At 55.6% G+C, this 24,363-nt stretch overlaps 12 protein-coding genes across 12 annotated transcripts; 5 read left to right on the forward strand and 7 right to left on the reverse strand.

Annotated features, from left to right (window-relative positions):
* Positions 1-544: 544 nt before the first annotated feature.
* On the reverse strand, positions 545-2,812 carry BU26DRAFT_549600 (uncharacterized protein). The gene is made up of 4 exons (XM_033832009.1): positions 2,083-2,812; positions 1,955-2,031; positions 1,504-1,904; positions 545-1,472 (listed from the first exon to the last, which is right to left on the reverse strand). Exons 1-4 carry the CDS (start codon positions 2,360-2,362, stop codon positions 983-985), a joined length of 1,248 nt encoding a protein of 415 aa, XP_033685988.1. The 5' UTR covers positions 2,363-2,812; the 3' UTR covers positions 545-982.
* A 152-nt stretch (positions 2,813-2,964) lies between these two features.
* On the forward strand, positions 2,965-4,168 carry BU26DRAFT_530020 (uncharacterized protein; the record flags this gene model as incomplete). Its single annotated transcript, XM_033830934.1, has 3 exons — positions 2,965-3,142; positions 3,317-3,368; positions 3,430-4,168. 3 exons carry the CDS (start codon positions 2,965-2,967, stop codon positions 4,166-4,168), a joined length of 969 nt encoding a protein of 322 aa, XP_033685989.1.
* Positions 4,169-5,516: 1,348 nt separating this feature from the next.
* On the forward strand, positions 5,517-7,779 carry BU26DRAFT_454054 (MFS general substrate transporter). The gene is made up of 6 exons (XM_033824849.1): positions 5,517-6,080; positions 6,171-6,401; positions 6,462-6,477; positions 6,527-6,899; positions 6,951-7,094; positions 7,146-7,779. Exons 1-6 carry the CDS (start codon positions 5,699-5,701, stop codon positions 7,764-7,766), a joined length of 1,767 nt encoding a protein of 588 aa, XP_033685990.1. The 5' UTR covers positions 5,517-5,698; the 3' UTR covers positions 7,767-7,779.
* A 462-nt stretch (positions 7,780-8,241) lies between these two features.
* On the reverse strand, positions 8,242-9,685 carry BU26DRAFT_562948 (uncharacterized protein; the record flags this gene model as incomplete). The annotated part of the gene is made up of 2 exons (XM_033833097.1): positions 8,242-8,897; positions 8,947-9,685. 2 exons carry the CDS (start codon positions 9,683-9,685, stop codon positions 8,242-8,244), a joined length of 1,395 nt encoding a protein of 464 aa, XP_033685991.1.
* A 1,445-nt stretch (positions 9,686-11,130) lies between these two features.
* Positions 11,131-11,560, forward strand: BU26DRAFT_274296 (uncharacterized protein). Its single transcript, XM_033821416.1, has one exon. The coding sequence runs from the start codon at positions 11,162-11,164 to the stop codon at positions 11,423-11,425; it is 264 nt and encodes an 87-aa protein (XP_033685992.1). The 5' UTR covers positions 11,131-11,161; the 3' UTR covers positions 11,426-11,560.
* A 540-nt stretch (positions 11,561-12,100) lies between these two features.
* Positions 12,101-12,943, reverse strand: BU26DRAFT_562949 (glycoside hydrolase family 75 protein; the record flags this gene model as incomplete). The annotated part of the gene is made up of 2 exons (XM_033833098.1): positions 12,101-12,799; positions 12,848-12,943. The coding sequence occupies 2 exons, from the start codon at positions 12,941-12,943 to the stop codon at positions 12,101-12,103; spliced, it is 795 nt and encodes a 264-aa protein (XP_033685993.1).
* A 537-nt stretch (positions 12,944-13,480) lies between these two features.
* BU26DRAFT_517739 (NAD(P)-binding protein) lies at positions 13,481-15,006 on the reverse strand. Its single transcript, XM_033828645.1, has 3 exons — positions 14,785-15,006; positions 13,869-14,656; positions 13,481-13,821 (listed from the first exon to the last, which is right to left on the reverse strand). Exons 1-3 carry the CDS (start codon positions 14,989-14,991, stop codon positions 13,779-13,781), a joined length of 1,038 nt encoding a protein of 345 aa, XP_033685994.1. The 5' UTR covers positions 14,992-15,006; the 3' UTR covers positions 13,481-13,778.
* Positions 15,007-15,076: 70 nt separating this feature from the next.
* Positions 15,077-16,130, reverse strand: BU26DRAFT_274359 (uncharacterized protein). The gene has a single exon (XM_033821418.1). It carries the CDS (start codon positions 15,934-15,936, stop codon positions 15,301-15,303), a length of 636 nt encoding a protein of 211 aa, XP_033685995.1. The 5' UTR covers positions 15,937-16,130; the 3' UTR covers positions 15,077-15,300.
* A 488-nt stretch (positions 16,131-16,618) lies between these two features.
* On the reverse strand, positions 16,619-17,908 carry BU26DRAFT_517742 (uncharacterized protein; the record flags this gene model as incomplete). The annotated part of the gene is made up of 1 exon (XM_033828646.1): positions 16,619-17,908. A coding segment is annotated over exon 1 (440 nt), but the record flags the coding sequence as incomplete, so codon positions are not given.
* BU26DRAFT_517744 (heme oxygenase-like protein) lies at positions 17,908-19,530 on the forward strand. The gene is made up of 2 exons (XM_033828647.1): positions 17,908-18,320; positions 18,374-19,530. Exons 1-2 carry the CDS (start codon positions 18,262-18,264, stop codon positions 19,365-19,367), a joined length of 1,053 nt encoding a protein of 350 aa, XP_033685997.1. The 5' UTR covers positions 17,908-18,261; the 3' UTR covers positions 19,368-19,530.
* Positions 19,531-19,729: 199 nt separating this feature from the next.
* BU26DRAFT_454065 (UBC-like protein) lies at positions 19,730-20,980 on the forward strand. Its single transcript, XM_033824850.1, has 2 exons — positions 19,730-19,867; positions 19,935-20,980. Exons 1-2 carry the CDS (start codon positions 19,816-19,818, stop codon positions 20,774-20,776), a joined length of 894 nt encoding a protein of 297 aa, XP_033685998.1. The 5' UTR covers positions 19,730-19,815; the 3' UTR covers positions 20,777-20,980.
* Positions 20,981-21,422: 442 nt separating this feature from the next.
* Positions 21,423-23,484, reverse strand: BU26DRAFT_603495 (uncharacterized protein; the record flags this gene model as incomplete). Its single annotated transcript, XM_033835432.1, has 4 exons — positions 23,166-23,484; positions 21,630-23,109; positions 21,485-21,575; positions 21,423-21,432 (listed from the first exon to the last, which is right to left on the reverse strand). The coding sequence occupies exons 1-4, from the start codon at positions 23,400-23,402 to the stop codon at positions 21,423-21,425; spliced, it is 1,818 nt and encodes a 605-aa protein (XP_033685999.1). The 5' UTR covers positions 23,403-23,484.
* Between the last annotated feature and the right edge of the window lie 879 nt (positions 23,485-24,363).

Below are 24,363 nucleotides of genomic sequence, written 5' to 3' on the forward strand. Positions count from 1 at the left end.
GACGGTTCCACCGGGGTTCCATTCGTAAACTCCGAGCCGCGAATCTAAAGACAGGAACGGCGTCATGCCCGGCGGACCGGATGGTGGGCCTGACATTCGGTTTCCCCGGTTAAACGTCTGGCTATCAAAGGCGCAGTGGAGCCCGGCACCCGTCCTATATCAAGGTCAAACCGTATTATATGCTAAATCGATGCATTTCAAGCGCGAATGCGTTTGAAGGAATGGGTAGCCAAGAAGAACCAATCTGTGGTCGCTTACCGCTGCCGCTTGGGAGTGGTTTCGGACGAGTTGCTACAGAACTATCTTCCACACCCACCATTCTTAGCGCAAGGCTTTATCAAAGAATATGAAACCGCCTGCCTCTGTAGGTATCACCGGGCTCTTCACCTAGCGAAGGTCCCCTGAGTCTCGCGCTGCACGCTACGTTGAGAATACCGCAATCGGCCAAACGCCACCGCGGGCAGCAGCGGCGCCTACCATCTCTTGTGGGTCGACAAGCTCGGCCTTCCGCTTCCGCGATCAGAGCCGCTGTGCCGCAGAGCCAGAAAAAACGCAATCTGTCATACTCATACGTGGAGCTAGATGGGTCGAATCCTAGATTAACGAGTTGCTGATTGCTCAGCGCGCTACTCCCTAGGTAGGCTGGCTATGCGGTCCTGACCAATCGAAACCCCGGCACACAACACCATGCTTCTCCTGCATGCAATAAGACGGACAATGCTTAAGCGAGGCACTGGATTACGACGACCTGACTTTTCTGGCATCTGCCTATGAGCGGCGCAGCAACTTGTTCTCTTTCCCAAATACAACACAACTCCCAGAGTTCCCTTTCACCACTGCCGTACGAGATGGCTTGCCGTCTGCATGTTGGCGCTTGACCAGATCCCGGCACATTCGCTCGCTCTACAGGTCCCAGAACAGTGGAGGCTGGTTGACCTCACATAGCTGGGGCTCGAGAATAGGTGGTGTTGTTGCCACGACTTCATCGGCTTCTGATTGGCCACGCTTCGATGTCTGCGTGTTTTCGCTCGCTTGTTCCTCTGGATTCAGTGCGGACAATGCCAATGTGCGCGCCCTGGCTCGTATCGGGAGCACCCACGAGAGCTGAATTGCTGCCTGGGGTCGGAATGCGCCCCATTTCATGGGCTCCAGGATCGGATTCCTCCTCCATATACGCGTATGGGCTCTTCTTCGGATACCCATCGATGGTCGAAAGCCTGGAGTTGTTTGAATTATTCGTCGTCTTGCGGAGGCTGCGGAAGGGGAAGCCCAAAGAGGAGGCAATGGACCCCAGCTTCGGCCCGTTTTCTCTGTGCAAGCGTGCCAGTGAAGGCATGCAACTGGTCGAGATACCGACGCAGATCTCAATCATATACGCCAGGTATACGTAGACAACATAGTAGGTGTAGTCGCTCTGGTTTTTCCAGATGCGATGTTGGAAGTACACCGAGACGGCGGAAGCGAGGCAGCAGCTGTGAAACTGTTAACGTCACTCATACCAACAACCGTCGAGGTACTTGCATGAATCCGGTTGAAAACATCGCACCAACTCCAATCTTCTTCGCTGAGCTCATCTGTAGATGCGAGATGGCGACGAGCGGTAGGAGCAGGATGTACACGTCAGAGACGAGACTGAACGATGCGGCGGGGACGGTGAGCTTGAATGTCAAGAGGTAGCGCGGAGTGGCGAAGGACTCTACCCAACCCTTTCCTGGCGGAGGCGCGGTGATCACCATGGTGGTTATAGCCATTCCGAGATACCATAGCCAGACGACTACCAGGCCGACGTAGACGCAGCGACGAAGCCAAGCTAATGGTCGGAAGAGTTGGAGATACATAAGAAAGAAGGTGGTCTTGATCGTCGGCCAGATGAGATGCGGTGGTCCGTTTGACATGAAGCCGAGCTTCCAGCACGTCAGTCAAGCTTCGCGCTTGTGGCCTGGACGCGACTTACAAGCGCCATGTTCCTGGTCTTCATGTGGGCTACTGAGAGGTCCCACATGTGCGTGCCGAATTTGGTGACCACAATGGCTGCGAACGCGTTAGTAATGCAAGCAGGAGGCGTAAGTATGCGCGTCATACCCATGCACACGATGGTGAAGTAGTAAATGCTCCCGATGAGGGCAGCGACAGTCGCCCAGTCATCCGGCGAGAACTTGCGCTTGATCTTGATCGCGGTGTAGAATCGGAGTCCCGCGAACGTGAACATTATCGCCATCAGGAGACTGTTCGCGACGAGGATATGATAGCCGACAGTAGGAGGATTGACCAGATTCGAGACCACGCCATCCGGAGGATACCCAGCTGGTATCTGAGCGAGAGCCTCAGGAGGCAACTTGCTGAGATCGACGGCGTCCGCCATGTTCGTCGGGCGTAACAACTCGGCACGATACAGGAAGAAAAAGCGAATGGCCTGAGGCAGAAAGCAGAATCGAAAGCTCAACTCGTCGAAACGGCCTAGTTAAGAATACGGCTCCGAAGGCCCGGCAGAATACGCTTGTAGCTTCCATTTAATGCCTAAAGCCTTCGAGCAGAAAACGAGGCCAGATCAGGGTAAGCGAAGGGATATCAGCCCTGCCTTCGGCCAGCCGTTTTGTTGGGTAGACACGAAGGGAAGAGAGCTAATAAACAGCATGTTATCCTGCTAGGGAGCGCAAAAGGGGCAGCCATGGGCTGAAATCAGCATAAAGTGGCATGAGCTGGGGAGTCTATTCTGGGTTCCAGAGTCGGGTCGAGGTGCAGAAAGGCTGCAGCTGCGAGTATTAAGTCGCTTGGAAGAAGGCTTGTGTGAGCAAGGGTTAGCATTCATCAGGTGCGCCTCTCTCCATTGTGGTAGCTTTATCACGTGTGCCGGCCCCTCACTCCAGCGCCTTGCAGCTTCCCCTGCCTGAAGACGAGTATCGTGGTTGGTGGCGCCTTTAAGGGGTCTACCTGCATCGGCGTGTATGTGACGCCTTCCGAATCATGCGCAATACGCGCCTGCGGCACAGCACCGATATATTTGTCTTTATCACAGCCTCGCGTCGCGTTCGGAAGCGCTCCTGCTCGCACGCGATCATCCAGCGACGACATGGACTCCGTGCTAAGCGCGACGGCGATCAAAGTCGTGGCCACAGCGCTGGCGGTCCTGCTGTCATGGAGAGTATGGAGATTCACGATTCGGCCCAGGCTTCATCCGGATGAGCCTAAAGAGCTCCCCTACTGGATTCCTTGTATGCACTACATGACTGCATTCAACAATGTAGATACTGACTTTTCGCAGTCGTCGGTAATTCGATCCCATAGAGCCATTGGCACGCTTGCTAATGCGGAGAAGGCCATGTCGCGGGCTTCTTCATGGACTTCAACGGCGCGATCGAGAAGGGCAGGTATGCATACCCCCTCTCAAATCCTATGCGATGAGAAACGAAGTCTGAGACGCTCTTCCAGAAAGTACTTCAACAAGTCGCGCGAACCCTTCACCATGACCGTCGCCGGCCAGACGATCTACGTAGCGACTTCTGCCGAGGACATCACCCGCGTCTGGAACAATTCAAAAACCATTTCGATGAACCCTCTGACTATGGACATGTATATCTGGTGTGGCATCTCAGAGAGGAGCCGGGAATCCCTGTTCGAACGACACCCATCTGCGCAGTACAATGCGGACAACGCTCGCCCGCTCACGCCTACACAAATGGTGATCGAACTGCACCACCAGCAGCTCTCAGGCGCGAGACTGGACGCGCTGGTGGAAGAAAAGGTCATCCCAGCTCTGTTCAAGAAGTTGGGCTTCTCTCAGCCAAATGCGCCAGCGGTGCTTAGTCGGTCGGAGAAGTCAATCACAATCTCTCTGCACGAGCTCTGCGTCGATCTCTTCATAACGCACGACACTGAAGTATTCTGGGGACCCGCGCTTCTGAAGAACTCACCCAATATGATCAAGGCGTTCCTAGACTGGGAGTACAGCAGCTGGAAGTTCCTCTTCCAGCTTCCAGATATCTTTGCGAAGGATATGCTCAAAGCGAAAAGTACGATTACCGGGGCGTTCGCGAACTATTACAAGCTGCCGCGAAGCCAGCGCCCAAACGCAGAATACTTCGCAACGGGGTTGGAGGATATGCTCCGCGAGGCGGGGTTGAGCGAGGATGAGATGGGGAAGTTTACTCTGCTCCATTACTGGGCGTAAGTGCTGCGCAGACTCCAAACAAGCATCACTGACGAAGGATCAGCGTCGTCGGAAATGTCTACAAGATGGCCTTCTGGCTCGTGGCCTACCTGGTACATAATCCAAAACTGCTAGAGCAGCTCCGCCAGGAAGTCCTTCCCTCCCTCCAAGGCACTTCCCTCAAAGAGTCCTACCTGTCCGAACAATGCCCGAAGCTCGACGCCCTCATCAACGAGACCCTGCGTCTCACTGTCGCCAGCTCACTCGCTCGCGTCGTAACACAGACATCCGTAGTCGGAGGCAAGACATTGAAACCAGGGAATAAGATCATGGTGAGCTTATTATTTCTTTTCTCCTGCATCCCGCGTTCTGCATGCTTGTAGGCTAATTCGTTCCTGCAGCTCCCCATTCGAGAGCTGCATTACGATCCCGACGTCTGGGGTTCCAACACTACGGGCCTTGAGCCGAGTCGCTTTGTCGACAATGGGAAACTAGCGAAGAGCCTGTCGTATCGGCCCTGGGGCGGGGGCCATCATCTATGTCCGGGGCGTTTCCTGGCGAGGCGATCGCTGAATGCTTTCGTAGCTATCTTGCTGTCCAAGTACGACATCGCGCCGGTGGAGAGCGCGTTCCCGAGAGTCGATGGTGCGAGGCCGTCTGCAGGCGTCGTTCCTGTGGTCCTGGGCGACGACGTGCAGCTCAGGCTTACTCCCCGTGCGGATTAGCCCTTTGGAAGAGGGGGTACTGTACGATACGCAGCGCCGGCGGGACCTTTGGATTTCGCGTTCTCGAAAATATCCCGGGTCCTTCTTCGTCTTCCGTGACTGCATGACAAGGTTTGCGTGAGGTCACGGACCCGTCTTGTGTAACGTCCTCGTCCCCCACCGGCTGCGGCACAGCGCAGCGTCCCCTGGATTGCGATCATACGTTGCTTTGTCTTGTACGCCATCCCCTTGCCCGATCTCACCAAGCGCTGCCTTGACAAACCAGTGCAAATCAACCTCGTGCCCCGCTGCTTCGCTGACTGTACTGTACACCACCACTCACCACAGCATGTCACCCACGGAACCAACCGAGACACATAGGACCTACTACCCAAGGATTTACGCCCGATAAGCACGCCAGGCCGCTGCCACCCCTCCAATCAGGACAGCCAATCACAGCGCGCCAAATAGCGCGCTTTAGCCTGCATTGTATACACGTCGAGATTACTGTACATCCCCTCGTTCCCGACTCCACGGTCCTGCCGTGCTACGTAAGGGGCCCTTAATATGTATGCGCAAACACAAACGCCGGTCCCCCCTGCACGAACGAGGCACAGCGGCACCGGCTTCCCGTGCCCCGTTTCCGCTGTCGCTCGTTTCGCTCTTATGAATCTCTCGCATGAATCTTTCCATGCGGGCCAGAGTTTAACGACGCAGGGAAGGTATTGCCCAGACCTTCATTATTTTTTTTCCCACCGAGATTCCTATCGTTTTCTGCATTGCGTTCGCCTTCGCATCCGGAAAATCCCGTTTCCCTTTCCACTTGCCTGCGCAATGCACAGAAGACATGGCTGCTCCAGCGGTCGATGAAGACGCCCCCCAGTCGCAAGGAGGACGAGGAGTCGGCTGCGGCAGCAGCAGCAACAGGGGAGAAGAAGAACATGCAGCCGAGTTGGCGTGCTCCACCGCTCCGCAGGCGTTGCACTCATGGCGGCTCGGCCTCGTCGTCACGTCGCTATGTCTCGGCGTGGTGCTGTACGGGCTAGACATGAACATCATCGGTGTCGCAACGCCCGTTATCACGACCGAATTCCACTCCCTCGAGGACATCGCGTGGTATGGGGCTGCGTATCTGCTGGCCATCACCGCGTTCCAGCCGTTTTTTGGGAACATGTGTAAGTATTTTGAGGCGAGGTGGGTGTTTTTGGCGGCCATTGGGCTGTTCGAAGGTATGTAGGTCACTTCATCTTGGGTGCTGGGCTAAGTTTGGGGCTCCCGTTCGTTGTTGGGGCTGGCTGGCTGAGCTAAAGGCTGGTTAGTTGGTTCGATTATTTGCGCGACGGCGAAGACGTCTGCGGTGCTGATTTTCGGGCGCGCGTTCTTGGGCTTTGGGGCGTCGGGCTTGCTTCAGGGCGCGCTGGCGATTGTGTCGTTTGTCGTTGCGCTGGAGAAGGTGCCGGCATACCAGAGCATTGTGGCTGCTGCGGCGGCGATTGGTGCTTGTGCAGGGCCTGTTATTGGCGGTGGGTTGACTGATCATGTAGGCTGGAGTGAGTGTTTCCCCTCCCCCTTTCTTGGCATAATATGGACGGGTGCTGATCTTCTTTTAGGGTGGTGCTTCTGGATGTAAGGGATAGATCACTGTATTGTTGCTGCTCCTAGCTAACGGCTATAGCAATGTACCTATCGGCGGCCTGGCAGTTGCTATTATCCTCGTCTTTTGCAATATCTCTTACGATTCGAATGAGGAGAATCTATGCCTTCCGCTCAAGAAGAAGCTCAAACATCTCGACTTCATCGGCACGGTACTATTCCTCGGCTCCATTGTCTCACTGCTGCTCGTCCTGCAATGGGGCGGTGAGAGCATTTCTTGGGGCAGCTCGACTTCCATCGGGCTATTCGTTTGCTTTGGGGTCTTGATGATCCTGTTTATCCTTCTCCAGTGGAGATTAGGAGAGTATGCGACGATACCTTTCCGCGTTGTTCGTGTGCGGTCCATCTATATGGGCGCCATGGTGCTGTTCACGCTCGGCATCGCGAGCATATCGGTACGTCTTGCCCCTCTCCCTTCTAAGGCCGTTACTTTCTAATCCGTCAAGCTTGCCTACTACCTCCCCCTCTACTTCCAGGCCACGCAAGGCGTCTCCGCGACAAAGAGCGGCGTTAACATGCTCGCCTATGTCGTTCCGACCATCGTCGCAATTGGCCTCACAGGGGCCATCGTGTCGAAGTACGGACACTACGTAGGTCGTCCACCAACCTCATTCCCGTCGCGGTCCGCTAATGTGCTTCAGGTGCCGTACATGGTCGTCGGCATTGCCATCGCCAGCATCGCAGCCGGCTTCCTCACCCAGCTCGACGCCCACACGCCCGCCGTGAAATGGGCCGCCCTCATCGTGGTCCACCGCATGGGCATGGGCATGGCGCAGCAGCTCCCCTACACGGCTCTCCAATCTGCTCTCGAACCATCCGACACCGCAACCGGAAACGCCATCGCCATCTTCTCCTGGCAGCTAGGGGGCTCGATCGCCGTCTCCGTCGGCCAGAACCTGCTCCTTAACTCGCTCCGCAGCAACATCCCAAAGCATACGGCCGCCGTTTCCGTCCAGCAAGTCATCGACGCCGGCGCCGGCGGGCTCAAAGCCCTCGCACCGAATACGCTCGTGCTGCGGCAGCTGCGAAAAGCGTATGCGGAGTCGCTGAAGGGGACCTATGTTCTTGCGCTGGTAGGGACGTGTCTTGCGCTGCCGTTTGCGGTGGGGATGCAGTGGCTAAATATCAAGAGGGTGGCGGAGGAGAGAAGGGGAGAGGCGGACAGGGGAAAGGGGGAGAGTGCGCAGGCGTTAAAGGGGGAGGTGGAGCTTGTGAGTAAGGAGGCGGGCGGGAGTAGGAGTGGAAGAGGTAGTCCTGCGTGAAGTATAGATCTTTTCGCTTTTAGATGGGTCTTAGAAGGTTCGAACAGGGCTGTGTGTGTGTGCTGGCGCGAGTCGATCTGTCTCACGCCCCGATATCGTGATGTTTGTAGAGGTGATGTGATGAGAAGAACCTGCCTTCCTGATCCAATCGCCCGGTGGGATCCATAAGACCAGCATGCTTCTGCGCAGCCCTGTGGATGCGGTTTCTTACACCCATGGATATGTGCTTCCGCGCGCGTACTCCCGATATCGCCTTCGTTTTATCTAATCCCCGACCGAAACTTTCGCCTCCGGATTTAATGGCTTCAGTGGGCACGGCCTCTTCAGACATCTTCTCTTCTCCTGGGCTTTGCTAACTAATAGGCTGTTGATTTGCACTACCATGCTCGGAACCACGTTCTCTACTTGGAAGTGGGACGTTGAGACCTATTACAAGGAAGCGGAGGCGGAAGGAATGACGACCAATTCTCGGCCTCTAGAACGTGCTCCCTCTCGTCAGCCTTCTCCGCCAGCCCCTCTTCTTCACACCAGCACCCGAAGCATCCGTCCTGGTGACCCTAAGCTCTTTCTTTGGTACCAGCAGTGCGCCATCGCTCTCTCTCAGTCGTCTCCTCAACTCTTTCTCCTCCATGCGCTCGGCCTCCTCCCCCAACTCCTCCTTGATTACCGTTGAAATATCCATCACGCTCCTCAGGAGCCCGGGCCTCCTACCGCTCTTATACATCCTACTTCCTCTACAAACATCCAACCACATGCCCACCATAATGCACGACCAGATGAAGTTGAATATAGACACCATGAAGAGGAATATGTACGAGAAGCCCCACTGATAGGTCTCACTCGGCTTGCAAGATCCGTGCGTGTGGATGTAAGACGCATTATAGCGGTCGCCCTGGCGGTCTGAAGAGAGCGAGTAGAAGTAGCGAGTCAAGCCCGGTGAAATGGAGCCTGTTTCAGACCCATTGGTGAAATATGTGATGTTCAGGGTTGGAGAGTCTAGCTCGGTGACTGTGCCATCGAAGACGAAGACGGTGAGTCCACTGCCAGAGAAGGTAAAGCTTCGAGGCTCGGGATTGGACGGGCCGTCCGGGTCCCGCAAGAACAAGATCTCGTACATGTAGTGGTCCGTATCTACCAGGGTTAGTTGTATAGGATCGAGGGAGCAATGCGGGATACCTACAGTTGCGCACCGCGTTGGTGAGATCAGGGTCGTCGTCCGTTGCGAGGAGGGGTTTGCTGTAGTTCCCGACGCGGTGGCTGTCTTCGATGATGTATTGAATCGGCGAGACTTTCTCCCACTCGATGAGATTATGCTCATAGTCCTCGACGTACGGCTTGTATGTCGTGATATAACCCGTCATTGCCGCCATCAGTGTTGGGAAAGCGAGCACGTAAAGCGTGGCCAACAGCATGCACAGCACGGCTAGCCACCTGAAGAATCTCTTCCAACTCTTCTGCCCAAAGGCTAAGAACTCCTTTCCCAGTACGCCCAGCGTACTCAGCGTGGTCGTCTCGAACGCTACAGCGGTGTACATCTTGTAGCTTGTGAGGTGCATTTCCATATGGTATAACAACCATTCGTTGAGCACGCGGTAGTTCACCCAGGCGAGAAGTAACTGGCCACCGCGACCGACGCACAGGTCCCATGCGATGTCGATGACTTTGACCTGGGTAAAGGTCATTGCGCCGAAGCTCAGGTTCGGCGTGAAGAAGTAGGAGGAGTCCATGATGCGCCATGTGGCGCCAGAGGCTTCTTTCCAAAGGCCATTGGGGTAGCAATTGCGGCCGAGGATATAGCCGACTGATGCTTCCTCGGCCGCCGTTGCGAGGACGATGATTGGAGCGAGCGCAAACGGTAAGCTAGAGATGACGAGAAAGGCATTCCAGAGAAACGGTCGCATTTTGTCCCAGAACGCCATTGTCCTTCTCTTACTGCTGCTTCTTTTGCGACTGTCTTCTGTGTCATCCGCATACGGGTCCCGTGGACGCGCTCGCATGTTGAGCACCTCGGGGTTGCTAGGGGGATCGGATCGCCGCACGGTGCACTGCGTTGTTGATTTCATGCCAGCTGCGCGAGCGCGCCGCTTCGAGCATCATGAAATGGGTGACGCTGACATGGACAGAAAGGATCGAACGTCGTCGTTCACCTTGATCCGCGAAGGATCCGTGTTTAGGGACGACCTCGGGAGCCAAGAGAGGCGCAGCGCAGCTAGTATCTCTTGGGGCAGTGTGGCAAATTTCCGATCTCATTCGTCCTTGAAGCATCATCTTATGCGAAGCAGACGCTTCAGCGAGTGAAAAGGACGGGAGCGAGAGACGCGACTGGGGGTAAAGGCATCGTGAAGGTACCTCCGAGGTAGACTAGATTGTCGGAGATAAGATGATCTTTCGGAGATAGATCCTGAGCCGCAGCATGGTTTTTGCCTCCTGATAAAGTATACCTAAGGTGCTACGCTACAACACACAATAGCAGCGTCGAGTGTCCTTCAGCCTCCAGATTTGCGGGCATCCTTCAGCTGCATCCTCCCGACCTCTACCTCTATACTATTCAACAGCTTCATCAACGCGTCGCGTCTCGTTCCACCCATTTCAGGCCCAATCTCCAGGCTCTTCATCCCTCCCTTTCCCATACTATATACTGATGCGCAGAAGCGACTGGCGCTTTCCGGTGGCTTGGGATGTCGTCCCAAGATACATGTGCTGGCTTTTGCGGGAGACAGTTGCCATGCTAGGCCTGCGCATCGCCGTCAGCCTGCCTGAACCTCTTAAAGCGACCAAACAACGAAACGAAATACTTACTCTCTATCATACCGGCCAAGTACTGGAGTTCATTTTCGTCCTCACCTCTCACGTTTGGGATGGGCTCTTTGCGTTGGGTATCGCGTTCGGGCATCGTGAGGTGATTACTCCTTTTGGACCTCCAAGGTTCTTTCGTTCACTTGGCGGTACGGCAGCGGAATCGAGGTTTCGACGATGCAGCCTTTATACAAAAGGACTAGGAAGAGTCTCACAATACCTACGTGGCCGTCGTTCGTGCTCCACAAACCGCGATAGCGTCATACCGAGCTTGGGCAGCAAACACTCGCTCCACCTGGCCGCTGCTCGACATACTCCCCAAGACTTTCGTAACAATCAGAACGTCCGATCATACTGGAATATTGAGACATGATCTTCAAGGCTTTCTGTCTGGCGACATGTTCACCTGCTGACCCTACACGCAGAGTCACAGACTGACCCCAACGTCTCGCTACGCAATGCTGGAGAACTATTCGACGTGATCTCTATCCTCCAGTGTGCTTCTGGTTGGCCTCTCTGCTTGTCGCTTCTTGCACAAAGTACCACTGCGCTGGCTGCCTAAGCTTAACCTGTTTGTTCGGCTTTCGGCTTCTTTACTCATGCACTTCTTCACCACCTTCGCTTTCTTCCCTACTCTTTTAACTACCTTCAGCATCCTCGACCGGCTGGTCTTTAGCTTTGATTTTGCTGCCGACTTTCTAGATTGCTTACTGAACCCCTCTTTGTTGTTATTGCTTGCTTTTGTTCAGCGCTTACCTACGTCTCGTCCATGGCAACATGGCCTTGATATATTCCCCGGCCTCCACCTATACGGCGCACACCAAGCTGAGAAGAGCTTCCATCCTCGTTGTACCCTCCTGTAGCGAGACCACAAACTCTAGATCAACATTGCCGTTTTCCTTGTACCATGCGGCGCCATGTGGTGCGTTCGAACTCTCTGCGCCCCTTCGAGTCAAGGCTCGAGGCGGTGCGTGCTAGTTGAAGAAGGTCGAACTTAGATCTACGCAGAGTTAGTGAGTGACCTAGCTTCTAGTGGTGAGGAACGCTTACCTTGGATATGATCCAAGGTAAGATCGTCTTACACGGAGACTGTGGCGGCAAGTCTGTTTGTCCTTCTTGTTTCGGCGCCATGGTAGACCCCCACTGCCACAGTTCTACGATGAGTGCGATACCAGCTCCGGGTGGGGGCATTGAAGCATTAATCTAAGCCCTCTCGTTGTGTAGCAATTGCTTGCTATGCTGGTGCGTTTGATGCTCTGAACTTTCTGTAGTTTCTAACCTTCCTAGAACGTTGTCGCTCTGCACACCATTTCTAGTAGGTCGCCCTGCCTTCCTTCTCGGAGCTAATCCGGAGACCACCATCAGAGAACACCAAGCAAATATCACACATAAATTCGCGGCCAGTCAAGAGCCCGCACAGGCCCGAAGCAGTTTCCTCATGCCTTCTTGGGCTCAAATCCTTGAGTACGCTACTGCGTCAAAATAACCCCAACGAAGAAGAGAACAGCAACCGCGCCGCCCCATCCATCCATCTCGAGTCACACCCTCCTCCTCACAACCCTACTCGTAAAACTGGGCGCACCCCCCTCCCCAATCTCCTGCACAAGCCGATCCCCCACCTCCGCAAGACTGGCCTCAAATTCCTCCGCTGAGGCCGCTCCCCAAACCGCACTATCCTTCGGCACCGCGCCCTCGCCCGGGAAAGCAAGATACAAGACATCGTGCTCGCTGTGCCCCGAATTCCCGCTGATGTCCTCGTCCGGGAAGCACATCTTCGCCAGCGAAATGGACGTCTCGCCCGTCACCTTCCCGCCGTTCACATCGCCCCAGACGCCGTAGACCAGTTTCTCGCCGCAAACGACTGCGACCACGCTTAGGGGCTCGATGCCTGCGTCGGCCGTGGGGTCGAATGGCGCGCCGCCGTCGCCTTCGTCGGGGGAGTTGTCGTTGCCGAGCACGACGAAGGTGTGGATGTGCGTATTTAGGTCGTCGATGGCGTTGTTGGAGTACTCTTGCACGAGATCTTTGAATGCGGTCTGCGATTGCCCGGATTGATCGTCGCCGCAGTCCCCGGTGCCCATGCCCGCGCCGTCGCAGTCAATGTCGACGTCTGCGTAGCCGCCGCTGGTGTCTTTGAGGTAGATGGCGGAAGACGCATTGTCTTTGCAGTAGACGGTGTCGGCGTTGGCTTGGCCGGAAGAGTAGGGGATTGAGATGGCGTTGGGGCAATCGCTGCTCTGGGGGGTGGTGAGTAGGGGATAGGAGCAGAAGGGGGTGGAACAGACCTTATGCGCGTCGTAGAAAGATTTGAGGTTTGAGGGGACTTCACGCGCAGTCGCGAGGCTGGCGAGCAGCAGGGTGAGGGAGGTTGATGAACGCATTTTTGACGTTGCTGGATAGCTGTGGGATGATAGGCTGGGCTGGGTATTCACAGCAAGGTACACACCGCACGAGATGATGTTGCACTTGCGCAAGAAAACCACAAGAAAAAAAACCAGAGGAAGTTGCAAGGCTGAAGAAGCGAGTGCAGATGATATAAGGGAAAGAGTCCTCAGCCCAATTCCCGAGTCTTTTATACAAACGTTCAGCCCCAACGCGTTCGTTACCTGTATCCCGATCCGGACGCGCTCGCTGCGCATACTCCAAGAGCAGAAGCCGCATACTCCGCCCTCCAATCACATCACCCGCGCGACAGCCGCATTTCCACAGCTGCGATGACTAACGGCCGATTCCGCTATCTGTGAAACGCGACCGGGGCTGAAACCCGTACGGACATACCATAAGCGAGAGGATCAGGCGAACAGGGAGCCGTAATTGGGTTAGTGGTTCTGCTTACTGTAAATTGCGGGAATGCGGATTTGTTTGAGAGGAAATGAAGAGGGAGCAGCTGCTGGGTCGGAAAGAGTGGTATTTTTGGAGAGTGGTGTGCCGTTGTTGGGGTGGTGGTGCGAGTGATTGATTGGGTATGTGAGGGGCATAGCCACCACGGAGCTGGGGGAAACGGAATTGTTGCCACGATCGTCGTGTTACCTTCGTGATGCGAAACAAAAAGCGCTGGTAGGTATTCGGGACCATTTATGACGCAAGCAGTTCAGGTTTTCCCTGGGATAGGGGTCCCGCTGACACTCCCGCAAGCCATCACCTCGCGAATCTCAGCTCAAGAATTGCTCCCGTAGTCGCTTCAACATCGAAAGACCAGGAGAGTGCTGTACAGCCCTACGAAGCAACAGCGCCTTCATACCGACTCGCCGTTCCGATACTGCCCAACATTAGCACCGACCCAGTTCCACAGATAAGTTTACTTACTTTTCCTCCTTCAAAATCTCCGGCAACTCATCCTCATTATAACTCTCCCAGATCCCCTTCTCCCTCGGCTCCCACCCCAACTCCCTCAGCCTCACCGCCCTACTCCTAGAGTTCAGCCCGATAACCGTCCCCGTGTACTCTCCAAATAGTTCATCCCAGTCCTCTTTACTATACTCCTTCGGCGCCGGATCCTTAATCAGTCCTTTCGCGTGCAGAGCCTTACCGACGTTCTCAGCGACTTCTTTCCACGAGAACTCGCGCCCGTTTTCGCAGAAGAAGTACGGGTTCTGCAGGAAGGTGGATGGTGGGGAAGACTCCACGTAGTGTAGGAGGACGACGTATGCGCGTGCGAGGTCCAGCACGTGGATCTGTGATTCGACGCCGAGGCCTTTGCCTACGTGGCCGGCGAAGCCGTGCTTAAGGGCGAAGCGTGTGATGGTTGGGATTTGAATCGTGAGGCGCTTGTGCTGGGGATTGAAGCCATAGATCTCGGGCGGGATCATGATGGCGAGCTTTGCCTTGTCGCCGAGCTCCTTAGAGGCGCGCACGATGGCGAGATCGATTTGGCGGTGGGGCGCTGTGTCGGAGAGTGCGTTGATGGAGTCCGGGTCGGTGTCGGAGTAGACTTTATCGCCTTTGAAGGCGCCGAGGGAGCCGTCGTCGAGCAGGCTGGTGCCGGAGGTATGGATGAAGATGGTGGGTTTGTCGGCTGCAGCGCGTTCTTTGACGCCATCTAGGACGGCCTCGACGGATGGTAGGTGGTCTGCTGTTGCTGTGTGGATGGTAATCTGTTCGCGTCAGCCCTGCTCCTCCTTTCTTCCAGTTAAGCCAGAGTGAACCTAAGGTCCTGAGCTCGTCTCATCCAGCAGTGTCCAGAAATGTGCCTGGAGAGCGAGAGAGCCATCACGTGACTTACATCGTTCTGCGCAACGTGCTTCTTGATTAACTCTCTATCGTTCAGATCGCCCTGAATAGCCAGAGCACCAGATTTTTGAATCTGTTGTCCATGCAATTCCCGTCGCACAAGGCCCGACACTGTATATCCTTCAGCGCAAAGAAGGTCCAAAACATTCCAACCGATGAACCCAGGACCAACGATGAAGACCTTCTTTGATGCGTTCATGTTGTAGGTTTCCCAGTAGCTGTTAGGAGGGGAGTAGTGCGCTTTGCTTTTTCTTGTTGCGCTTAAATAAGTTATTGATTTATAATAACTGATGGGGAAGTTGGCGCTATGACGTTGACGTCAGTCGTGTCCCAGTGGGGTCAGTTCGGCACCATTTCGAAGAGTGATTTGTAACGCACGTCGTACAACTCTGACCCACAACGGATGTTTTTCCGCCTAGATCTACTTCGGCAGAAGACGGGGGAAGCTAGCCAGCGTTTGAAGGAAACCAAGAACGCCTCTAAACCCCCCGGAAGCACCCCACCAGACCTAAGCTTTGTTCGCCCTCCTCTTCGGTTCAGCCCACGTCTTCTGCACCCTCCCAGAAAAGTCTCTCGAGTTCGAACGCAGAACGCGGTCCGTCCCGTTCGGATCCGGTCCACGCCTAAAGTCCTGCAACAGACTCCTCAAAAGGCCGTCTTCCTTCGCGATATTCCGATCGATACATTTCCCAGGCGTTTTCAGTGTGTATTTCTTGAACTTCCTGAAGTCGCTGAATAGCTCAATCGGCTGCCCGGTCCGCCGCTTATCGATCAGGTCGACGATGTTGGTGTACGGCTTGCCTTGGAGGAAGGAGACGCATTCTTCAACTGTGTCACCCTCCTTTTTACCGCATTCCCGGCAGAGCAGTTGGTAACGCCGCAGCTCTTTCTCTTCTTCACCGAGCTCCACGTTGTCTTCATTGACTTGGGGAGTGGGGAAATGGCAGTCGTACTCCTTCATCAAGGCAGCGACCTGTTGGACTCGGTAATCCTGCGAGTTCTCCTCCCAGCCTTGTGATCGGGCTAGTCGAACAAACTCCTCCGCAAATGGGGCTGTCTTCTCAGGTTGGAATCCTGGGAAATGCGCAAAGTGGTTGTCGAAGAGGTGGACCTCCGATTTTGGGAGCCCAGTCTGCCGGTGCATATATTCCTTCGCTTCACCTAGGGTATCAAACCTCTTGATGTCTTTACCGGAGAAATCTTTCCCCTGCTTAAGCGCGGCAGGCCAATTCGTGTACACGCCAGGTTGATGCCCTTTAGCGACGCTCCAGTATCTTGTCGGCTGAGTCCTATCTATGCCGCTCGCGGCAAACAGTAGCGCCGCTTCGCGACTATTTGGAAATCCTTAAGGTAGGCCGCCACTAAAGCCGCGGGTTTGCTCTTCGGCGCGGTCCCAGTCCGTGTATACGCCGGGCTTTCTACCGACATGGACGCCGTAATAAATAGTCTGGTTCTTCTTCTTGGCCATGTTGAGAGACTTAACGGCTTTAAACAGGTCTTAGGTATCTTTGAAAGTCGGGTGTTCGCGAAATCAGGACGCGTCGCGCCGGGACTCGGGCATGTTCGGGGAAGTCAAGACGGTTCCAAGGTTTTGCTGGAGGCAGAAGTTATACCAAGAGGAAGCGCGGGATAGAGGGTACCACGATTGGCAGGTTTTGAGAGAAGAAGGTGAAGAAAATCGCAGTGAGAACACAGGAGGGATGGAAGGAGAGGAATATGCATCATAGCTGCCCAGCTGGGTAGGATCCTCGGATTGACGCGTCAGCACGTGATCTGCTAACCCCAAACACGCACTGTGACGCAATGGCTTACCAGCATTCATGCATTCAGGGGGGCTTGTGAAGGCTTTGACTCGCAAGCGACGGCCTACGATGCAAACTGTCAGTTCCATTGAAAAGGCCTCGTCACGTAACTGCAGCTACTCAACGGAAATCATAAACTGGAACACATTCATCAAGACCCTTCTTGTGAAATCATCCCATAATGAACATCAAAGCTGCCAGAGCTCTCCTTCACTCCGATACCAAACTACTCCGCAATCCTCCGCCTATCAGCCAGGGCAATCATGCGGTCGGCCTCGTGGGCAGGGATTTTTACCACAGAACCCCACTCGCCCGCGGCATCCGCGAAATCGATGATATCCAGTGCCTCTCCTAGGGACTTGTTCAGTACTCCCTCCTGAGGACTACGTGCTCCATCTCACTTACGGTCCGTCAACGCTCGATCCGCAACCCGACGATCCGGATTCAACTGCATGAACCTCACTGGGTAACGAGGTTGCTTCTTGAACCGCGACATGATGGCGGGATAGCGGGTGACATAGTCGTCCATTCGTGCCCCTGAGATCCTGGCGAGAGCGTAATCGGTGGGGTAGGCTGCGAGGAAGTTGGCCAACCACATGATATCTGGATCCCGTTCTTCGTAGCGGTCCAGGCCCTCGATGAGGCGCTTTGCGAGTCGGAGGGCGAACAGGCCGATTATAATAAACTCGGGACGCGGTGGAGGCCTGCGCGATTCCAGTGGTTCTCGTGGATGTGGAGGAGGGCCGCGTCCTGGAGGATGTGAAGGCTGTCCCCGCGGCATGCGGTACCCCTGTGGCGGACCTCGAGGAGGGGATGAGCCGGGAGGTATGGAAGACCGCATGGTTGGTGATAGATATCCGGATGCTGAGGGTTGGGTTGTGCAGTCAACGCTGTCTTTAAGAGTAGTTAACAAAGTTAATATATTCACGTCCCTGGTGTTCGCCCTTCAAATGGCGGCTGACTTTTCTTGACCGCGGCGCAGCCCTCGGCCCGACTGTGCAAACGTAGAGTCCCTGAAGTCAGCCAGGTGAAGGTGAACGGTAGCATTACCCCACGCCGCCGCGCCATCAGAGGCCAAGGTAGCAGCAGGTCAATGGTAGGTGCTGCGACTCTGGAGATGGGCGATGGCTTCAGCATTCTGTCCTTTGAGGAGTTCCATCGGTGATCGAAAGGAGGATGATATAGATGGGGACAGATGGAGGGGAAAGGACGTGACGGTAGAGGTGGGGGCGGCCCGAGTTAACGGCACGTGACATCAGCTACTTGCCTAGGTAGCCCCCCATGCCATGACTTGCTGTCTCAAAGAACGCAAACAGGCGGCTACCACAGCGCACTCGGCGCCCCCCGATGGATATTTGATTCTCATGCACGCATTCGGCCCGTTTCGCGCTTCGGACTAACCCCTGGAAAATTGCATCATCCGCCGCCGTCACGTCAAACTTCGCTTTAGTACGGCTCCGATGGCGCGCACCAAGGAACAGCTGGCGCGTGAGTCTGCAGTCACTCAGGCTGCTCAGACTCCTGACGTGTGAGCCGGAGCACATCGTGCTGCCTGGTGCAGCTGGTTCCTTAAAAGCTGCCCGCCGCGTCCCTACTTTCTCCTCTGCGTACCCTCTGCGTACCCTCTGCGTACCCACGCCGCCGCCACTTTCGGAGCCATGTCCAGCATGGCGAGAGACAGCGTTCCGAATACCTCTTTACCGGGAGAAATCAATATCGCGACGAGGTAACAACTTCTTTTCTGCGAGCTACGGCGCATAATGCTGATAGCTGCAATAGATGCCTCCACACGCGCCTCAACCGCCTGATAACCTCGCGCCTCCCTCTCGCGCTTCCACCGCTGGCTACAGACTCTTCGCTATACACAACCGGTCTCCTCCACTTCGCGCACGTCTACCTAACCTTCGAATCGCTATGGACCGATCTCCTCCCTCCCAGCTCTCTGGGCTCCCCAAACTCACCGCCGACTTCGCCGCTCCTGTCTTTCCTCCTCGTCAACCCGTACTCTGAGCCCGAGCTCTTTACATCCCCGCCCTCGCCACAAATACTATCGTTCCTGCAAACATTGCGTCCGAGGGGATTGGCACGGTCAGGGAGGCTGAAGAGGGATCTGGAGTTTCTGACGGGCTTGCACCCGACAGACTTCGATGTCCTATTGGCGCAATATCCGGGAGACACGGTGGCTGAGTTTTGCACGCATATCAGGAGGAGAGTTGGGCAGAAGCCGCATGTGCTGGTGGCATACGCTTGGTGTTTCTACATGGCCGTTTTCTCCGGCGGTCGTTGGATACGGAGCGAACTACTCGGGGCGGGGCCTGATTTCTGGACGGCGGGAACTGCGTCCAGCGGCGAGGTCGCGGAAACCAAAGAGCCAGTCCGTCTGGGAGAAAGAGGGCTGTCATTCTGGTCCTTCCCGGGCGGCCACGATGGCCTTGACATCAAGGAAGCTTTCAAAGCGCGTCTGCTGGCCGCAGAGACACTCCTCACTACGGACGAGCGTATCGATATCATCGAGGAAGCTAAGACGATCTTCACGCTCAGCACCAGCCTGGTCCAGGAACTCGACGAGAAGCTAGGCACCGATTTCGACAAGATGAAGCAGCTCGAAGCAGCTGCGCGACAGCAGGCAGCGAAGACGGGCGTGAAAGCAACTGTAGTCACGCCGGACAAGTCTCAGTCAGCCGTCATGTGGCTCCGAAGACCGGAGGTCACGGGTACGGTTGTGGCATTAGGCTGCCTGGCATGTGTGGCTTTGCTAAGACTGGGCTACTAAGGCACACTTTCTCTTGCGGGAAGGCGTTTTGACGTACCTAGGTACTGCATTTTAGGCGCAGGTTAGATTTCGTCGTTTCGCATCGAGCGATGGGGCTGCGTACACGTAGAGGATACCCACTAGACCATTGCTGTTCTTTGTTAATTCATGGCTTTGTTCTTCACACATTGATACTATTGTGCTCTAAATAGCCCTTCATCACTCGTCGCATTCACTATTTTAAGTGTGCAACACCGAGTCACTGTTCAGCGTGATAGTCAAGACCTAGCTAGACCCGATAAGGCTGAGAGTAGAGTAGGCTAGACTCCGCGGCGGGCTACGGCGGGGCTTATGACCCACACGCGTACTCGCAACGCCAACGTTTCAGCTCGGGAAACAACCACCTCCATCATCACCAGCCTCACGCTCCTTTCTACTTCCCCCGGCGCTCGCTGAACCCGCGTTCAACATGTCCACACGCGGGCAATTCAACACCAAGAATCCCACCATCAAGCGCATCCGTACGCTCCCTCCCGTCTCTCGCTGCACCTCCCGTCCTCCGCTACCCTCAGACTAACCTCCGCGCAGTAAGAGAAGCCTCCGAGCTCGCCAATAATCCCTCCCCCGACTACCACGCCGAGCCCCTCGAAGACAACCTCTTCGAATGGCACTTCACGCTGCGCGGCCCGCCCGCCCCCTCGCCCTACGAAACCGGCATCTACCACGGCCGCATCGTCCTCCCGCCGACGTACCCTCTGCGCCCGCCGTCCTTCCGCTTTCTCACGCCCACGGGCCGCTTCGAAGTCAACCGCGAGATCTGCCTCAGCATATCGGGACACCACGAGGAGACGTGGCAGCCGGCGTGGGGCATACGGACGGCCCTCGTCGCGATGCGGAGCTTCATGGATACGGATGCCAAGGGGCAGCTGGGCGGGATTGAGTGCGGGAAGGAGGTCAGAAGGCGGATGGCGGGGGAGAGCGGGCCGTGGAGGTGTGCGGTTTGTGGAAAGAGTAATGGTGAGATATTGAAGGAGAGGGAGGAGATGGCCAAGCTAGTGGAGGGGAAAGATGGAAAGAGGAAGGAGGAGAGTGTGCCGGAGGAGTTGAGGCTAGCGTACCGGGATGAGTTGGAGGGCGGGAAGGTGGGGCCTACGCCGGGGCTAACGGAGGTAGATGGTGAGGGCAAGGGGAGGGGGATGGCGAGGAGTCCGCCTACGACTGCGACGTCTGCGCCTGCTACGTCGTCTGCGAGCGCTGCCGCGATCGCGCCAGCACCAAGTCCGGTCCCACGACCTACAAGGACGGTACACGCACCCGTCGTTCAGCAGCTCGTACAACACTCGCCCGACCGCTCACTAGCTTGGATTGACGCCTGCATATACGGCGTCGTTGCAGCGCTCCTCTTCATGGTATTACGAAAGTTCGTCTAGCTTGCCCAACGCACGGCTAGGGCAGTTTCCACACCGGCGTTTTAGAACGGTTAGACACTGGGGATGGTGGTATGCATCATTGACGGTTTCCTGCATGGTTTCTCATTGCGTGTTCTTTTTCGTTGGGTATACTGCAAACGCTGGTGCTTTAGAGCACCTCTTTTCATACATAAATATCAAGCAATCCTATGCTGTCACATGTCCTTACTCTTCCCGGATTCTGCTCACAGTTCTCCCTTCCACCCCGCTCCTCTTTTTTTTCCCACCGTTTGCCCCCTGGCTTGAGGGACATCGTCACTGCATACTCGAGCGTGTGGTTTGAGTTATGAAGAGCCGAAAAGTTGTTATTACGGTCGTTTTACGCGGGCCAAGTGCTATATGCAGGGTTCATCCATCGCTTTGGTGATGAAGGGATGATGAAAAACACACCGTCGAGAGACGAGGTCGGCAAAAACGACGGAAGGAAAGCCAGCCCATGCCTCGAAAATCCTCAAGGTTGATAAGAAAATATAGGAAATTTTGAATTCCGCCCTAGAACCCTAGAAAAAAGGGAAAGGGTATCACATTTAGAGGAGGAAATAAGCAGACAGGACGCCGGAAAGCTTTCAAATGTTAAGGGACATCAGAGATGCCATGGAGGAAATGGTTATTCATCACTGGTACGGCGTTAGTACTCCTGCCTTCATCATGAGAGCTTGGGGTGCTTACCGCTGTTGAAAGGGGTCGAAGGGCTGGAGGACGGGAGCTTTGCGGAAGAGCTTCTTCAGTCGATCGGCGAGGCGCTGGAACTTAGTGCGCTCTGTAACACAGTCAGTAACGAATCTCCAACCTCGACTGCTCTTCGCCCACTTACCAGTCTTCGTAGCAGCTTTCAGCAGCTGGCGCTGCCGCTCGATTGCGCTCAACCGCTCCTCCTCGCCTCTCTCAAACTCTCGCATCTCCGCCGTCAAGCCAGCAACGACGCGCTCCTCCGCCCTGACGTCCCGGAAAGCCTCGTCGTGATCTGCATGCAGCGCCAGAATGCGTGGGATCTCGCGGATTGCTAGTCCACTGCCCATAACGCGGCTGTACAGGAACGACTCCAGCTCCTGCGTGTCGTAATACGCCTGGCCGCTGATGGGCACGAAGGTGCCGCGAACAGCCTTCAGAATGCCGTAGTCGAGCAGGCTGCCGTTCTTCCAGCGGGCGATCAGGTCGGCGACGGTTTCTACGCGGCGCAGGCTGCGCTCTTCGACGTATGTCCAGTTGCGCTTGTACTCTGTAAGGTGTGGCGGCGTGCTGACGCACTTGCGAGTCGTCAAGTCCCAGGCTTCGAGGTAGTCGTTCAGCTTGCTGAGCGCGTCGGCGTAGAAGCCGCCTTTCCAGATCTGCTGGCCGTAGACCGCTGCTTCCATCAGGCGGCGCAGAGCCGCGGATCGCGCGGGGCCAGCGCGGTACGGGAGCTGCGTGAACATGGTCGTGTAGCCGACGCTCGGGGAGGGCTTCTTGCTGCTCATAGCCGCCGCGCCGCCGCGGAATTGCTCGAGTGTCAGGCTGAGGTTCTTGATCTTGGTAGCGTAGGCCCGGTCGAGCATGTCCTCGTGGACTAGGTTGTCGAGGAAGAGCGAGAAGTGTTCAGGGGAGAGGAGGTCGCGCTCCTGGGTGGGGAAGAAGTGCCGCTCGATCATTATCACGTCGTCTTCGTTCAAGCGCTTGCATCGGAACAGCGCGGTGGTTTCTTCCACGATCAGATATCGCTTTATCCAGGCCCACTCTATGGCGCCCAACTGGCTGTACCGGAAGAGGTAGCCGTTGAAGGTAAATGTTGGGTCGAAGATGGGACCGCCGCGGGCGGAGAGTTTGGCGTGGGCAGAGACGGATTGGATGATGGTGAGTGCGTCAAGGCAGCCATTTCGGGCTTGCTCGGCGATGTATTTGAAGAGGACGCGGCGTTGGAGGGGAGTTGGGATGATGATCGGTGGGGACGAGATGGAGCGGTTGTGCAGGGCTTTGCGGATGTGCTTCGTGGGTGGGGAGTGGTGCTCCGGAGCACTTTTGTGGGTGCGGAGAACGACGGCGGCGATGTTCTTGGTGGATGAGTCCTCGTCGTCTTCGTCGTGTTCGCGAGAGGAGATCGCGGCCGGAGATTGCTCGCCATTGCGTTCGTAGGCTTCGGCTACGTTGAGCTCCTGGACGGCCTTGACCTCGGGTGTGTACTCGACCTTGGGCTTCATGAAAGCAGCGCGCGCAGGATGGTCCTCTGGCAGCTGGATCATGGGAAGATGGCGTGGATCGGCGGGTGGAACGTAAGGAAGTGCGCCGCCATTGGGAGTCGTAGGCGCGGTGGAAGTTCCCTGCTTCGAATCAATCAGCCTCGAGGTGCAAAAAAAAACCCCGGTTCTGTACTCACTCGGTCACCAGAGCGAATCGAATGATATCCGGAATCACCCTCCGCGGTGGTAGCCCCGCGCGCGCGCGAAGTACGCCGAAACGCCTTACGGAATCCGCGCGTGAGGCGCTCGGTCTTGCTGCCGCTCTTCCTAGACTCGAAGGTGCTGGTTGAGGTTGATGTGGTGACGCCCTGGGGCGCGGTTGAATGCTGCTGTGCCTGACGTCCGGAGACGGTGCGGAAGGTAAAGAGCTTCATCGTAGATGAATCTCGATAGCTCTCTGGTGCTATGATAGCTGAGAATATCTCGAAGAGTATGCTTGCAAGCTGGACGTACCGGAAGCAATGCGCTCGAGGAAGTCGAGAGAAGAAGTTAGAGGGCAAGATGCGGGTGAGGGGAGGGGCCTTATGTAGCTGGTGGGTATGGGCCCGGGATTTCGTTTCTCCGGGTGGCGGTGGATGAGCGGGGTGGAGAGGAGAAAGTTTTGTGCCGGTGGAGGGTGGAGTGAAAGGTTGATGGCGTGGGGTGGAAAGGCGTTATTGATGCGAGGGGGCTGGATTACTTCTCAGGGGCTACTTGAGTGAGCAGAATTACAACATCATCGTGGACTGGACAAGCTCAATGGGGCAACTATATTTAGTGGCGTAAGTCCACCAGATCAAAGTGTAGTAAACCTTACCCACTGTTTCCTCACTCTCGCCTCTTGCACCGTTGGGAGAGCGGAGCCATTTACAAGGACACGCTCGCCGAGTGTAGACCCCAGAGCATGCCATTGTGCTTACGGTGGGTCGTCGCTAGAGCGACTGCATCTCTCTTGTGATATAGGCAGTAGCATATCGCGAAGTGACCGCACTTGAGAGCGGCTTTTTAGTGTTTGTCGACGATAGTGCCGTCAACATCGACGTCGAGTACTGAAGATGGTCGGCACTATCTTCTAGATAAATAAGAAGCAATGGGTCAACGGAAACCATAGGTCCTCTTATCGTTGAGAGAAAGACCTTAGAACCATATAACTTTATGCAGAAACGTCCAAGACAAGTGACGGGGGCGGAGGTAGAGCTTACTCCGCTCAAGAGGGAAGACTTTATACAGCGGGCTTATATTCGGCTCTATAGCTTCTTGAATCTTTCAGCGAATGATTCCGACTCAGTTGTATGTACAATTGCCTTCCTTATATACAGCATATTGTGTCATGCCTACTCTGCCTCACCGCCTCCC

Source organism: Trematosphaeria pertusa (assembly GCF_010094035.1).
Source record: "Trematosphaeria pertusa strain CBS 122368 unplaced genomic scaffold BU26scaffold_5, whole genome shotgun sequence".
In the NCBI taxonomy this organism is placed as follows: domain Eukaryota; kingdom Fungi; phylum Ascomycota; class Dothideomycetes; order Pleosporales; family Trematosphaeriaceae; genus Trematosphaeria; species Trematosphaeria pertusa.

Excerpts from the sequence above, each read along its gene's own strand:
- BU26DRAFT_549600 (XM_033832009.1), bottom strand. The coding sequence starts at position 2,362 with ATGGCGGACGCCGTCGATCTCAGCAAGTTGCCTCCTGAGGCTCTCGCT. Across the intron at positions 2,032-2,082 it reads CTTCACCATCGTGTGCATGG|CCATTGTGGTCACCAAATTC; the intron begins GTATGACGCGCA and ends ACGCGTTCGCAG. Across the intron at positions 1,473-1,503 it reads ATGCAAGTACCTCGACGGTT|CTGCTGCCTCGCTTCCGCCG; the intron begins GTTGGTATGAGT and ends ACAGTTTCACAG.
- BU26DRAFT_454054 (XM_033824849.1), top strand. The coding sequence starts at position 5,699 with ATGGCTGCTCCAGCGGTCGATGAAGACGCCCCCCAGTCGCAAGGAGGA. Across the intron at positions 6,900-6,950 it reads TCGGCATCGCGAGCATATCG|CTTGCCTACTACCTCCCCCT; the intron begins GTACGTCTTGCC and ends TAATCCGTCAAG. Across the intron at positions 7,095-7,145 it reads TGTCGAAGTACGGACACTAC|GTGCCGTACATGGTCGTCGG; the intron begins GTAGGTCGTCCA and ends AATGTGCTTCAG.
- BU26DRAFT_274296 (XM_033821416.1), top strand. The coding sequence starts at position 11,162 with ATGCACTTCTTCACCACCTTCGCTTTCTTCCCTACTCTTTTAACTACC.
- BU26DRAFT_517739 (XM_033828645.1), bottom strand. The coding sequence starts at position 14,991 with ATGAACGCATCAAAGAAGGTCTTCATCGTTGGTCCTGGGTTCATCGGT. Across the intron at positions 14,657-14,784 it reads AGCACGTTGCGCAGAACGAT|ATTACCATCCACACAGCAAC; the intron begins GTAAGTCACGTG and ends TGACGCGAACAG. Across the intron at positions 13,822-13,868 it reads GAGATTTTGAAGGAGGAAAA|TATCGGAACGGCGAGTCGGT; the intron begins GTAAGTAAACTT and ends AATGTTGGGCAG.
- BU26DRAFT_274359 (XM_033821418.1), bottom strand. The coding sequence starts at position 15,936 with ATGCACCGGCAGACTGGGCTCCCAAAATCGGAGGTCCACCTCTTCGAC.
- BU26DRAFT_517744 (XM_033828647.1), top strand. The coding sequence starts at position 18,262 with ATGGCGAGAGACAGCGTTCCGAATACCTCTTTACCGGGAGAAATCAAT. Across the intron at positions 18,321-18,373 it reads GAAATCAATATCGCGACGAG|ATGCCTCCACACGCGCCTCA; the intron begins GTAACAACTTCT and ends TAGCTGCAATAG.
- BU26DRAFT_454065 (XM_033824850.1), top strand. The coding sequence starts at position 19,816 with ATGTCCACACGCGGGCAATTCAACACCAAGAATCCCACCATCAAGCGC. Across the intron at positions 19,868-19,934 it reads TCCCACCATCAAGCGCATCC|TAAGAGAAGCCTCCGAGCTC; the intron begins GTACGCTCCCTC and ends ACCTCCGCGCAG.